General features: G+C 42.0%; 1 protein-coding gene across 5 annotated transcripts in view; it reads right to left on the bottom strand.

The window, feature by feature from the left end:
• Window positions 1-7,597, bottom strand: part of ptpn12 (protein tyrosine phosphatase non-receptor type 12) — a 40,200-nt gene extending 32,603 nt beyond the window's left edge. For all 5 annotated transcript variants that reach the window (XR_007032332.1, XR_007032333.1, XM_047338523.1 and 2 more), the window contains exon 1: window positions 6,999-7,597. Coding sequence is in view for 3 of the 5 variants with exons in the window: in XM_047338523.1 (XP_047194479.1) it covers window positions 6,999-7,100 (102 nt within the window). In the remaining 2 variants the exon portion in view is untranslated. The remainder of the gene's footprint in view (window positions 1-6,998) is intronic.
• Between the last annotated feature and the right edge of the window lie 4,659 nt (window positions 7,598-12,256).

The following is a 12,256-nucleotide window of genomic DNA, read 5'->3' as shown; positions in this document are numbered from 1 at the left end:
TGTTCATATAAATTCTTGTGAACAAAACAAACTGAACACGGCCCAAACCCAACAGCCATCCAATTGTTTGTGTCCGAACCCAACCCGAGCCTGATGTTTTCCCCGATTACAGGCTAACAGTAATTGCAACACACGCACACGCACGCACACGCACACGCTTACACAAAACAACAGCAGCCCCTGTGGTGTACCTGCCCCTGCACCCACGCACGCAAACAACCTAATAAAAGTGCCGAGCCACACAAACACACACCAGGCTTCTCTTGTTTTTTTATAACCATGATGGGAGCAGGCAGAGAAGACAACCGCCCACGTACAAAAACTCTTAGTTGCTGACCTAATGGTTCAATACTTTGCCAAGTCAACCAAGCTGAAATTTGTGCCGCTTGGTTTAAAAGCAAACAGGCCTACATAAACAAACACACCATAAACAACAGCACTGGACCTCAATGTGTGACCGATCAAATGGTAATATTCTGGTCAGTGGTTCCACCCGATGAGACCACAACACAGAACAAACTGTGGCACTAATTCCCCACTGCTGTTTCTCAAGTGAGTAAATAAATTATAGTCACACGTACATCAGTGCGTAGATACATTTATAGAAACCTAAAGGTCTAGTCTTCACAGTCTACCATAAAAAGAGCCCAGGGTCTGCCGCCTGCGGCTCATTTTCAACACAAAGAGTGACTGATGAGTTTGAAAATGAGAACGCAGCATACCGTACATACCAGGAGTGGTGCAAAAAAACAGGTTGCATATTATGCTTCACTTTCAGACTCATTACATACAAGGGAAGGAATCTGTGGTTTAGTTTTCGAACCAAGGAATACCACTAAAAATGACAAGTTTTGCGATAAAGCGACATGACGCCATCCAGCGAGGCACTGCTGTGGCCAGTCTCACATACAGTATATTCAAGCGTGCAAGTCCGAGCCTCTAACTGGACATCCCTGATCGTATTTCACTGCCTCACCACTGTATGAAACATCACACCACTACCAACACAGTCCCTTACGTTGTTGACACAGAGGAGACGTCTGTCTGAACTGAACGCAGCCTCAGTCGCTCCGAGTTATTTCTGAATTAAGCTCCGCAAACACACGGGTCCACCTTACTTTTGAATCCACACTGCGGTGCTGTGTGTGTGTATCCATGAGTAATATGACAGTAAAAAGGTTTTCAGATCATGCGCTGGGAGATCGGGCAATTAACATATGCATGAACACAGATAGAGACACACCCAACTCAGAGAGAAGGGGAAGCCCCCCCCGGTTACTACAAAATAACAACCACACATTTGCCCACACACACACACACTCTAGCACGTTTGGCATTCTCATATCCCATAGTGTTGCCCCCACGTCTGTGCATTTTATGTTTGCCCGACAGGACACAAGTTTAGAGAAGCGTGTGTTTGCACTTTTTGGAGTTCTTTGATGTCGAGAGTCAGGATCTGCTTGCAAAGGTGGGGCAGGAACACACACACACACACACACACAGAGACACTGCCCTATGTTTAAACCCTGTCTAGACTACAGCAAAGAGTTGAGGTACATTTGTGTTTATGATAGAAAATCAAATGTCGGTGCCGCGACAGGGGTAGCACATCACAGAGGCACCAGATCACACAGACCTGCATTTCATTTTGTTTCCGCTCCCGTGGTTTATTTCCTGTCTTCACACCTTAAGCAGCTTCTCATTTCCAACTTGAACCACTTTGTAACTATGTTCGCTGAACCTGCGAAATTATTTTTCACACCTCTGTAAAGACACTTTAAAGTGCCTCCTCCTCCCACCTCGTATGTTGCCTGTGATATCCAGGCATCTGTTCATATGCAAACATCTGGTAATGTGCCAAACGAGGGCTCCCGGCAAATGAAAGGAAACCAAATCACACCGTTTTTAAATTTGTCCTCAGCCTCTTGTTTAACAACAGATTGGATTTTAGTCAAATTTCCTGCCTTCTGTAATGCTGTTACGACACTGCCAGAACTTTGCTGTCCACCGTGGACAACCCAGACAGAAAAATGCATGTGTACGACACTGTGAGGCCTTTTGGATACGTTTCCTGTAATAGCATGTTTCTTTTAGACTGTGGTGGCCGACTAGTTACAGAAGCTTTCCCATAACACAGAGGTCACAAGCTCAATCCCTGCAGCTAAACTCTGAACTCCTACCACCACACACAAACATACACACTCTGTCCTGAAAGAACGACTCTCACATAGAATACTGTTTTGTTTAGCAGTGTACTCGCAGTGAGGTGAAATCAAAACTTTGCCGATGATTTAAAACACAAAGCATGTATTTTCTTTCGTGTCCATACTCTGTTGCGTCTGTCACGTCCAGTAAGTTTTCTAACAGACTTTCAAACAATAAAAAGTCCAAAAATCTGAAATGTTGTTTGAGCACAGTCACTAATTGTTGCCTCCCTACATCAGCAGCATGAACTTTATCTTTCCTCTGGTCAGCCCCGGCCTTCAACGTACACCCCTTACTGCTCAGGGGGCATACACAGTGAATTAGAAACTACAAATCAAATATATGGCCACGAAAAAGGCGGGGGTCTAAAAGAACAGTGCTTCTAGACTCTTAAGCCAGAGAAACCATACGCTTCCCATTTTCTCCGTCTAGATAAAAGTCTGTGTCGAATACAGACACTTTCTTTGCCCACAGGAAGTGACACATTGCAACTAAAGTGCCAAAATACACGTCTACGAGACAGCAGGAACATTGAGAGCTCTGCCCAGAGGACGGTAAAGCTAAAGCCAGATTTGAGAGGCAGTATTTAACATTGGACGAGGTAGACGATCAAGAGAGTTTCACATCAATTAAGATTAATCGAGAGGATTCGCTCGGGGCAGGAGAAGAAGGATTTTGCATCTGGTGCCACAGTGATGAACGCATGATAGGTAAGGTCACACTGTCGAAGAGGCGTCATACTTTCCAAAATGTAGGAGGCTAGTCCTCCAGACACTTGTGTAAATTCTGCACTTAATCTCTGTCGCCTTTAAAAAGAGAAACAAATCCTGAAAATCTATAAATGTTTCAACTGGTTTCTTTTACCTATTGAGTGACTTACTTTGAAAATGTCTGTTTAGTATTCATATTTACTTTCCTTTTAATTACTGAATCATGATCAACATTTTCCTCCAATATTTCATCTTCTTTAAATCTTCCCTGAATGGCTTCATAGTGTAGGATTTGAAATGATCTATTCATAAAAAATAAAAAAAAACGTCTCTCTTACACAAGTGCACTAGTAGCCAGTTTGGAAAGTCGTGGGTTGATAACCAACCTTGTGACACGAGTAAGATTGCCATTGTTGGGTTGGTGAAAGCAGCTCCTGCACAGTTGCCCCAATTTTGCAGAACCTGCGTCATGAGACAGACTCCAGGCTTAAACAGGACATGATTTTTTTTTTATCTCTTTGGATTAAGCCATCATCATCATCATCATCAGATGATTGGTTTCAAATGATCCTCCAGTGAGCCTTTTACTGATGACACGTTGCACAATACAGATTCCTGAAGCTTAAATCTTTCAAATAATTACTGAGTGTCTCACTGACATTTGGAGCCACCAGCACGCAAAGCAGTTTAGGTCAGCTTTCAAACATACTCTTATCAAAAATGTACCAGAAAAAACACAGCAGCAGATAAGAAAATATAGATACAGGAGGATTTATAATGTTTGTTTGTGAGAGATCATATCGGCTTTGAATCAAGCCTGTTGATGATTGTAGCACAGAGATTAGGACCAGAAATGACGCTGGATTCCAACTGTTCATCATGTGTTTCTCCGTCTCCTTGCCCCTCATGGAATCTGCCATGTTATTAAATCCCACATTGATGTTTCTCCATACGTTTCCCATATTTTTTAAACCAAAACCACCCTGTACGAATTCCAAAAGCCAAAGGAGGTCGCAAAAATGTTTCTGGCGGCAAAAACATGACAAAATCACAAGTGAACACCGGAAAACGGCACAAAACACATTTGGTTACCAGGTGGAAAAGTGTCCTCAAGTGTTCCTGTTCTGTCAAACAGCTGAAAAAGAACACTGGACAAACTATAATGTATAATCTCTGACTAGTTGCACCGACAGAGCACTGCAATTATGCCTACAAAACACTTTCTATATATAAACAACAATAGGCAGTTAAAGTGGCTGTTATGTCAGGGCGTTCTGGTGACTCAGTGTGCAGACGAGCACAGCCCATGCGCTTGCGTTATTGCGAGTTGGATTCCAGCAATTGAAAGCCTCAAATAATCTGGAAATTGGTACGACGGACCAGAAGCAACCACTCAAGGCTCTTACTCAAATGTTGGTTAATGCAGCTCAATTGTTCTTGGTACACTGGAACGCACCTGTACTCAACTTGATCAGAACAAGTTTCCTCGTCTATGAGCCGCCTGCTGAATAATTTAGATGAAATCCAACACAAGCCGATGTTGCCAGCTGTGAGAAAATATGGCCCGAAGCCCCATTCACATTGATGCCTTAAAGATTATACTAGGCAAGTTTGCATGCAGAAAAATAACGTGATCACTGTGAATAACTAGATTATAAAATAGTTCATATTAAAAGCACTTTGATGGTCTACAAATCTAATTTATATGAGCTGTTTGATGGTCAAGTTACTGACTGGAGGGGTGTGCCCAAAGGCCAACAGAGGGATGTTTTGTTATTCTGCTAGTGGCTCCTCCCAACAGCAGAGTGCTGTGGTTGTAGTTGTAGGTTGGAAGTTTTGAATGAGAAGTATGGCAGTGATAAATCAATTGCCCACTTCCCCTGCCAACTCTGCCTGGAGGATTTAAACGTACAACATGGAACTTTGGCCACTAGGGGTCCCTCAATCAAAACAATAACAAAAGATCTAATTTGATGACCTCATGAAGCTGCGTGGAATCATGGGATTGGTTGTCTTCACCACCACTACCAATTAAAAAAAAGTATTCAAGATACGCAGCAAATTGCAATGAATAACCGCGATCCATTACGAGATACCATTACAAACAGTGGAAGGAAAAATTAAAAGTCCTCTTTCCTTGAATAAAATCTGGGATTTCTCAGAGTCTGAATATTGTTGGAAACAAGTCAACAAAATATATATAACATGGGTCGAGTCGTTTTTAGGCACGTTAATTAAGAACTGTTACAAATGATATCTTTACGGTTGAGATGAAGCAGCAGTCAACAGGAATATGCACCGAATAAGAATTTGAAGGGGTAGAGATTATACAAGATAGTTATTCAATGACGCAACTGTTTTGTTTCCGATCAAGTGCATTACGAACCGAATGCCCTGTAAATAAGTGAGCAGCAGACTAGTCATAGCTCCTCTTGGTTTCTCCACCAATGAGTCTGTAAGTCTGGTTTTTGTGCAACATCCGCTACCTCCCTGTTTTCTGAAACGCACGCCTGAAGACAGGACGGGGCAGGTCATCAACTAAAAACTAGACCCATACATGGAGTTCTGCATATTTCAGGATTAGTTTTGTCCCTAATTTTGGACCAAACCGCCTGTCAACTTCTGCAGCTTTTATTCAAAGTGTACCCAATAGTTGATAAAGCTCCACTTTTAAAGCCAGGACAAAATGTTATGAAATGGGCCAAGAAAGAATGTTGCAAGCTCCAGCAAGCAGCTTACGTGAAGTAGGAAGTGAGGAGAAGGTTGTGTGCGTGTGTGTGTGTGTGTGTGTAACTGTAGGCAAAAGGAGAAAATGCTACTATTCTGACACTGATTAGCCTCATTCCCCGACAAATCACAGCACAATACAATAAAATAAATCAAAACACTTCACTCCACCATGTTAAACCGCAACTGATGTATCTTTAGATTTACTAACAAACCGATTACTTCCAACTTACACGGTTGCAGATGGAGGTCATAAATGTGTATGAGCCATCCGGTTAGCAGAGTATTCCCGAACATATCCTCATCCAAACCGATAAACTAAAACGCTTGCATGATGACACGTGTGTTATCAGAGAAGTGTCGTCTCCTTAGTGTCTATTTCTGCTATTTCACAAGCCTGGGAGAGGTCCTATTTTGAGTCTAGGGTTGCAACACAATAGTGATGTAGTGAAGGCACACGTATGACTGCAGGTTAGCGGTCAACATAAGGCAGACAGATATATGTTGTTAGAATACTATTGTGTCTTTTTGGATCTCAAAAGACCTTTTCCACAAGATACCAATAATTACGCTATATTCTTTAGAGTCTATACAATTAACATTTACACTATGGGGCCAGTTTATTAGGCACACCAGGGATATACAGTCAACACCTCACTAAATCAAGCTTTATGGAGTAGTCGGCTTTGTAGTTTATCTGCTCTTCCTGGGGTGGACTAAACTATGTTTGCTGGGCCTGAAAGCTGCAGGTAAACTGAATTTAGGAAATAGAGGCGGGTAATGAGTGTGTTAAAGTAGATTCTCCTAACTTATCTGTATATTATTAACTAAAGACGTCCCATCGTCCTAATAATAAACCATTATGCACAATGCTATTGAGGGAACAACACTGGAGATGCAGTTTTTGGTTAATGCTTCTTAGAGATCAGGGAGGACAACACTGTATCCTCACACTCAGGCATGGTTAACAGACACTTTAGCCTTGCATGCTAAGCTAATGCTAACGAGGCCAAGTTAAAAAAGGAAACGAGCCTTGGGGTGGGGTGGGAGGGGGGAGCGTTAACATGTCCTTCTTTTGTTTTTGTTGTTTGTTTCATTATCGTTTGCAGAAACGGGAGCCGGTGGTGTTTCTTGTGGCGTGTGGACAATGCTAGGCCGCCATGTAAAGCCTGGAAAATGGGAGGAAAGAGGAAGAGGGGGCAGTGTGGCCGCCCCTGCCTCACCTCCTGTGGGATACAGGGAGGCAGGAGGCGGGGGGTACGGAGGGTCAGCATGATGGGGATAATGGGGGTAACAGAAAGATGGAGGTTTAAAATCAGCTAGTGTGGATTTGTATGCTTTTTTTTTTTAACCCACCATGAAGTCGTTGCCGAAGTTGTCCTCTCCCCTGTCCTCGTCCCCCTCGCTCATGGCCTTCACCCCCTGGATAAACTTTCTCAGGATGCCGGCTTGCTCCATCCTCCAGTCCTGGTTCGCCTTCTCCTCCCCGACAAAAAAATAAATAAGCTAATAGCTCTCCACAGAGAAACACGGGAGGAGAACACGTTCAAATAAAACAAGAAGAAAAAAAGAAAAGGGGGCAGAGGGAAGACAGGGGGGGGAATAAATAAAAATAAATAGGCTTCACGGGTCCCCCCAGGGAGTCATCGTCGGTTCACAACGCAACACCTTCCTCTTCTTTTATCATCGCCCCATGTTGTTTCTCCTTCTTTTCTTCGGGGCTGTTTCCTCGGTCAGCGGCAGCGGTTACTCCAGGAGGAAACAAAAAAAACAGCGGCGGACGAGGTTTCTGCCCCCGCGGAGAACTTCACCGCCGAGCCGGCACATAAACCGGGAAGTAACGGTGGAGTACGTGGATTAAAAAAATGTGAAAAGAAAGGAGTCGGAGTGTGAGCACCCCTCCCTGTTCACCTCGCTGCCACATTCACACACTGCTGCTCGCTCGCGACTGAGCAACATCCGGACTGGGCACAGCCAACGGGACGCACGCCCCTCCTCTTCCAGCGCATACCGCCCCGTGATTGGACGGCAGACACCTGGGGTCAGAGTGTCATTGGCTAGTGCAGCTGTAGCTCCACACTACAGCTGCCTCTAATTGGATGGGATGTCTGTCCGTTGTTTTGACGCAGCTCCGCCAATATAAATATATATGTATTTATGGATATTTATAATAAATGGGAATTTAGGAGGAAATAATAAAATAACCACACACCTAATTAAATGTTTGGTTGTACAATGAAAACAAAAAAACCCCCAAAGTTCAACATATAATCAATGTATCTGTTTTAATTGGGAAATTCCACATCCATAAAGTCAAATGGTCAAGGTCTCTTCCATCTTTTAGAAATCATGTTAAGATGTATTATGAGTCTATTCAATTAATTAAACAATCAAAAACTTAATTTAACCTTTGACTTGTATGTATTTATTTCATTCTTTATTATGTTTTATTTTGAAATCTTATCTTTATTGACTTTGTTTGTAAAGTTTCTACTTTTTTCCCTGTTTGTAAGTTATTCAATATTGAATAAAGTAAATTTAAAAAAACGTATATTACATTATGTAACACACCATACTGTTACAGATCATATGTAACTGTACATGTTTTCTTAAATGTGGGGAATTGCTTAATATTAGGTGGATAATTCCCTTTGGGTTTTCCATGTGTTGTATGCATGGTTTCATGTATTCACCTTCATTAATTCATCTTCATACATTCATCAGACAATCACTAACTACTCCGGGGCTGGGATGATCGAGGCGAGTAATTCCTTCATTCATTGTCAGAAATTAATCATTCATTTTTTATTCCTCTCACAGTCCAAAGGCTTGCAGATTGGGGTGAGGTTAATAAGAGATGCTAAATTTACCGTAGAGTTGAATGTGAGCGTGAATGATTGTATAAGTTGGCCCTACACTCGTCTCACCCAAAGACCTGGAAGGATAAGCAGTATATATAATAGGATGGATTATATCCTTTTTTATTAAGATGGTAGCTCTGCTTAAGTCTGAGTTAAGTATGTTGTTAGTAGGAAATATTGTCAAAATCCAAACCCATCCCCTCTCATGTCTCACAGTATTAGTATTTATATATATTTTTTCAAATTAAGAGCTTACATAAAACCAGAGGTGGACATCATATTCAAATGTTTACTTTAGTAACAATCACATGGCAGGGGGTTCTTTGTCACTGTGGGGAAATTACAGTAAATCACTGATGCATTCATGTGAAAGTATTTCAGTTTTGTAAGAGCTGCAGGTGGCGCTCTGTACAATTCCTCTCATTGGGGGAGGATGACAGTTAAAATATTTATATATATATATGTGTACAAAGGCAACAGAAGAAAACAGGTTCATCATCTGCAGATAGATAGATAGATAGATAGATAGATAGATAGATAGATAGATAGATAGATAGATAGATAGATAGATAGATAGATAGATAGAAAGATAGATAGATCAATTGTTGGAGAGCCAGATTATGTGGAGTGCAGAGTGAAGACGCAGCTAACAGCCAGCAGATTAGTGGGTCAGATATATCATCTGGATTAAGATATTACCAGAAATAGAATCAAAAAACAATTGTACCATGTAACATCTCGACTAATGGTCACAGAGGAATGTATGAAATTCTGAAAAACAGAGTGAGACAGAATTGAACAGCAGGACGTAGTGATATCATTTGTATTGAAGCAGCAATGCTAATATAAGGACTAGTAGCAGAAGCGGATTAAAATTAGTGTTACGTAATTCATTTTTGTTCTAATTTCGAGTATCCACTTCATTCAAATGCAAACAGAGAAAGCAAACTGTGTTCTGGATGTAGTTGCTTGGAGGCCGAGAACTCCACAGACTCTTATGCATGATTAATTAACACACACACACACACACACACACACACACACACACACACACACGAGGAAAAGAGGACTTGAGTCACTTTATTTTCCTTTAGTTCTACCAGTGACGACAAACAAACCCATCTATTCAGGCCAAACGAGAGGGAGAAGGAGCAGGGACGCTGTGGCTGAGCCAACAAGCCTTTCACACAAACAAACTGCTTTCTCTTGTCTTGAAGCTTATTGGGCTTGTTATCCCAGTAAATATTTTATGCTGTCTTCTTTGCTTTCTTTTTCCCCCGTCCCCTCATATTTCTGTTCTATCCTCAGTAAGCACCAGACATGAGGGACTCGTGCAGGTGACGTATGAATACAGGATCTCCATTCTTGTTTCTTTTCTGTTTCTGCTGTTTCTCTCTTTAACTGATGCAAAACATAAAAGCGCTCACCGATAATTTCTCTATGTACACGTCAATAGATGTTATTTCATTTACAGGACACTCGTTATATATGCTCTTCTGTTTCATAATTTATCCAATTAATATGTGAAGAGGGAAATGCCTGTTGAGTCTTTTATTTCATGTAATGTGCATTATTATTGTCCCTTTATTTTGTAGGAACCTCATGGGACCGGGGGTTTAAAGTGTTAAAAATCAATCTTCAATTGTCATTATACCTGTTGAACGAATCTGTGTGTGTGTGTGTTCACTTTCGAGCTCTTGTTCTGACTAACTGATCGATTGACTAATTGGTTCATTATAAAAGATTTTTGTTTGCCTGTATCAGTCTGATCTCAACTCTAAATTAATTTTATTAATTTTTTTAACATAAGTCTTTGATATTATTATTATTTTATCATCATCATTATCAGTATTTGTAAGGTTTTATTTTTGCTGTGCAGTTGTGCGGCAGAATCATTATGCGTGTCTATGTTTTGGGTGAGATTTCTATCTTCCCTCCAGTTCAGTGGAAACAGGTCAAGCAGACTGAGGAGCAGTGTGTGTGTGTGTGTGTGTGTGTGTGTGTGTGTGTGTGTGTGCTTTATGTTTGTATGGGGAATAATATTTTAAGAAAGACCTTGTGGCCCCTCCTCTCACTCACTTCCTTTTCTCAGCACTGGCTCTGGTTTCTGTGGACTGTATCTGACCCTGACCTCTGACCTGTGTGTGGAGCCGAGGAGGAGTCAGCTGCACACAGACAACATGACAAGGATCAACTACATTATATACCAATATTATCATTATCAATGCTTTTTTTTACTTCCTTTACCAATCTCCTCTGCCCATCCTTCTTTACTCCATCTTTTTTACTTCTCCCTCTCTGACTCCCTCCTTTTTCTCGCTCCCTTCTTCTTCCTCTTCTCCCTCTTTATTCACCCTTGTTTCTCTTTCTATCGCTCTCTTGCTGGAATGTGCTGTTCAGAAGCAGCTGAGAGGAGGAATGTTGCTGTAACAAGCCCATACACAACCCCGAGGGAGGGAGGCTCCCTGCACACACACACACACACACACACACACACACACACACACACACACACACACACACACACACACACACACACACACACACACACACACACACACACACACACACACACACACACACACACACACACACACAAGCTCACTGTCGATTCACAACGTTTGTGTTTTTGGACTTCACATGTGTGTCTGCATGTAGAAGGTAGAGCGTGAAGCTGCATGTTGGAGAACAGCAGGATGAGTACACTCACTGTATCTGGACCCACACACACACAGAGAGAAGACAGAGGGAGAACGTGAGTCGGCCTGTTGCAGTAATGAAGTCTGGTGAAAACGTCTTCCCTCAGGGTAGACTCTACCCTGTAGAGGATTGACTCAATGGCGTCTTGCACAACTCATCCATGCCCCCGATTTGTGTTATAGACTTCCAGTATGATAAGTGAGAAAGAGAAGATTCCGAATTAGAGTAAAACCCAGAGTAAACAAGTATGAAAACAAAATAAAGGACATTGACATTCCTATATTTGTCCTATGGGATGACAGTGACCCATCCAGGGGGGACGAGGGGTCACTAGAGGGAGTGACGAATGAGTTATGACCTTTGCCATCAACCAACCTGAACAACTATGGGAGATTTTGGACCCACACAGAACAGCATCATAAAAACAAACGAGAGAATCTTCTGGAAGAATGTGCTCATCCTTCTAGGAGAGTTCCAGACACTTTGAGGATTTATGTTGTTATGGAACTAAGACATTTTCTGATGGTTTTCCTTTTATTTTGTCTTCTATCTGTGTCTGGAACTGACTGATGGAAAAATACACAGAGACAGAGAGAAAGGAAAAGTGGAATCTGGCAGGAGTGGAGTCTGGAGGCCCTAAAAGTGTGAATGTCACCTCTAATACCAAATTCAAAGTAAGTAGAAGTCCACACGTCTCTCCAAACTGCCCTCAAGGACAGTACTTGTGGAAATAAGTGGAGACTCTAATTAATGTTAAGTTAAATTACTCTGGTGGGATCACTGATATTTCCCACGTACAAAGATTTTTGTTTAAATCTGCAAAAACAAACATGGAGGTCTGATCTGGTCTGACTGAAGAGAAAATAGTGTGTGAGGGTGAGAGCTGTGGGCGAAGTGGACCGGTGAGGGCAGGTCCTGAGGCACTGCTCGGCCTCCCTATGCATGCACACACACACGCATTGCCAGGAACTGGTGGTTTGGGCGCTCTGTCAGATTTAGACACGTAATTACTGTCCCATCGTTGGAGAATTGTGTGTGTATATATGTGTATAT

The sequence above is a fragment of the Hippoglossus stenolepis genome, chromosome 22 (assembly GCF_022539355.2).
Source record: "Hippoglossus stenolepis isolate QCI-W04-F060 chromosome 22, HSTE1.2, whole genome shotgun sequence".
Classification (NCBI taxonomy): Eukaryota; Metazoa; Chordata; class Actinopteri; order Pleuronectiformes; family Pleuronectidae; genus Hippoglossus; species Hippoglossus stenolepis.
The sequence above is the reverse complement of the archived record's forward strand: the minus strand, read 5'-3'. Positions and strand labels throughout refer to the sequence as shown.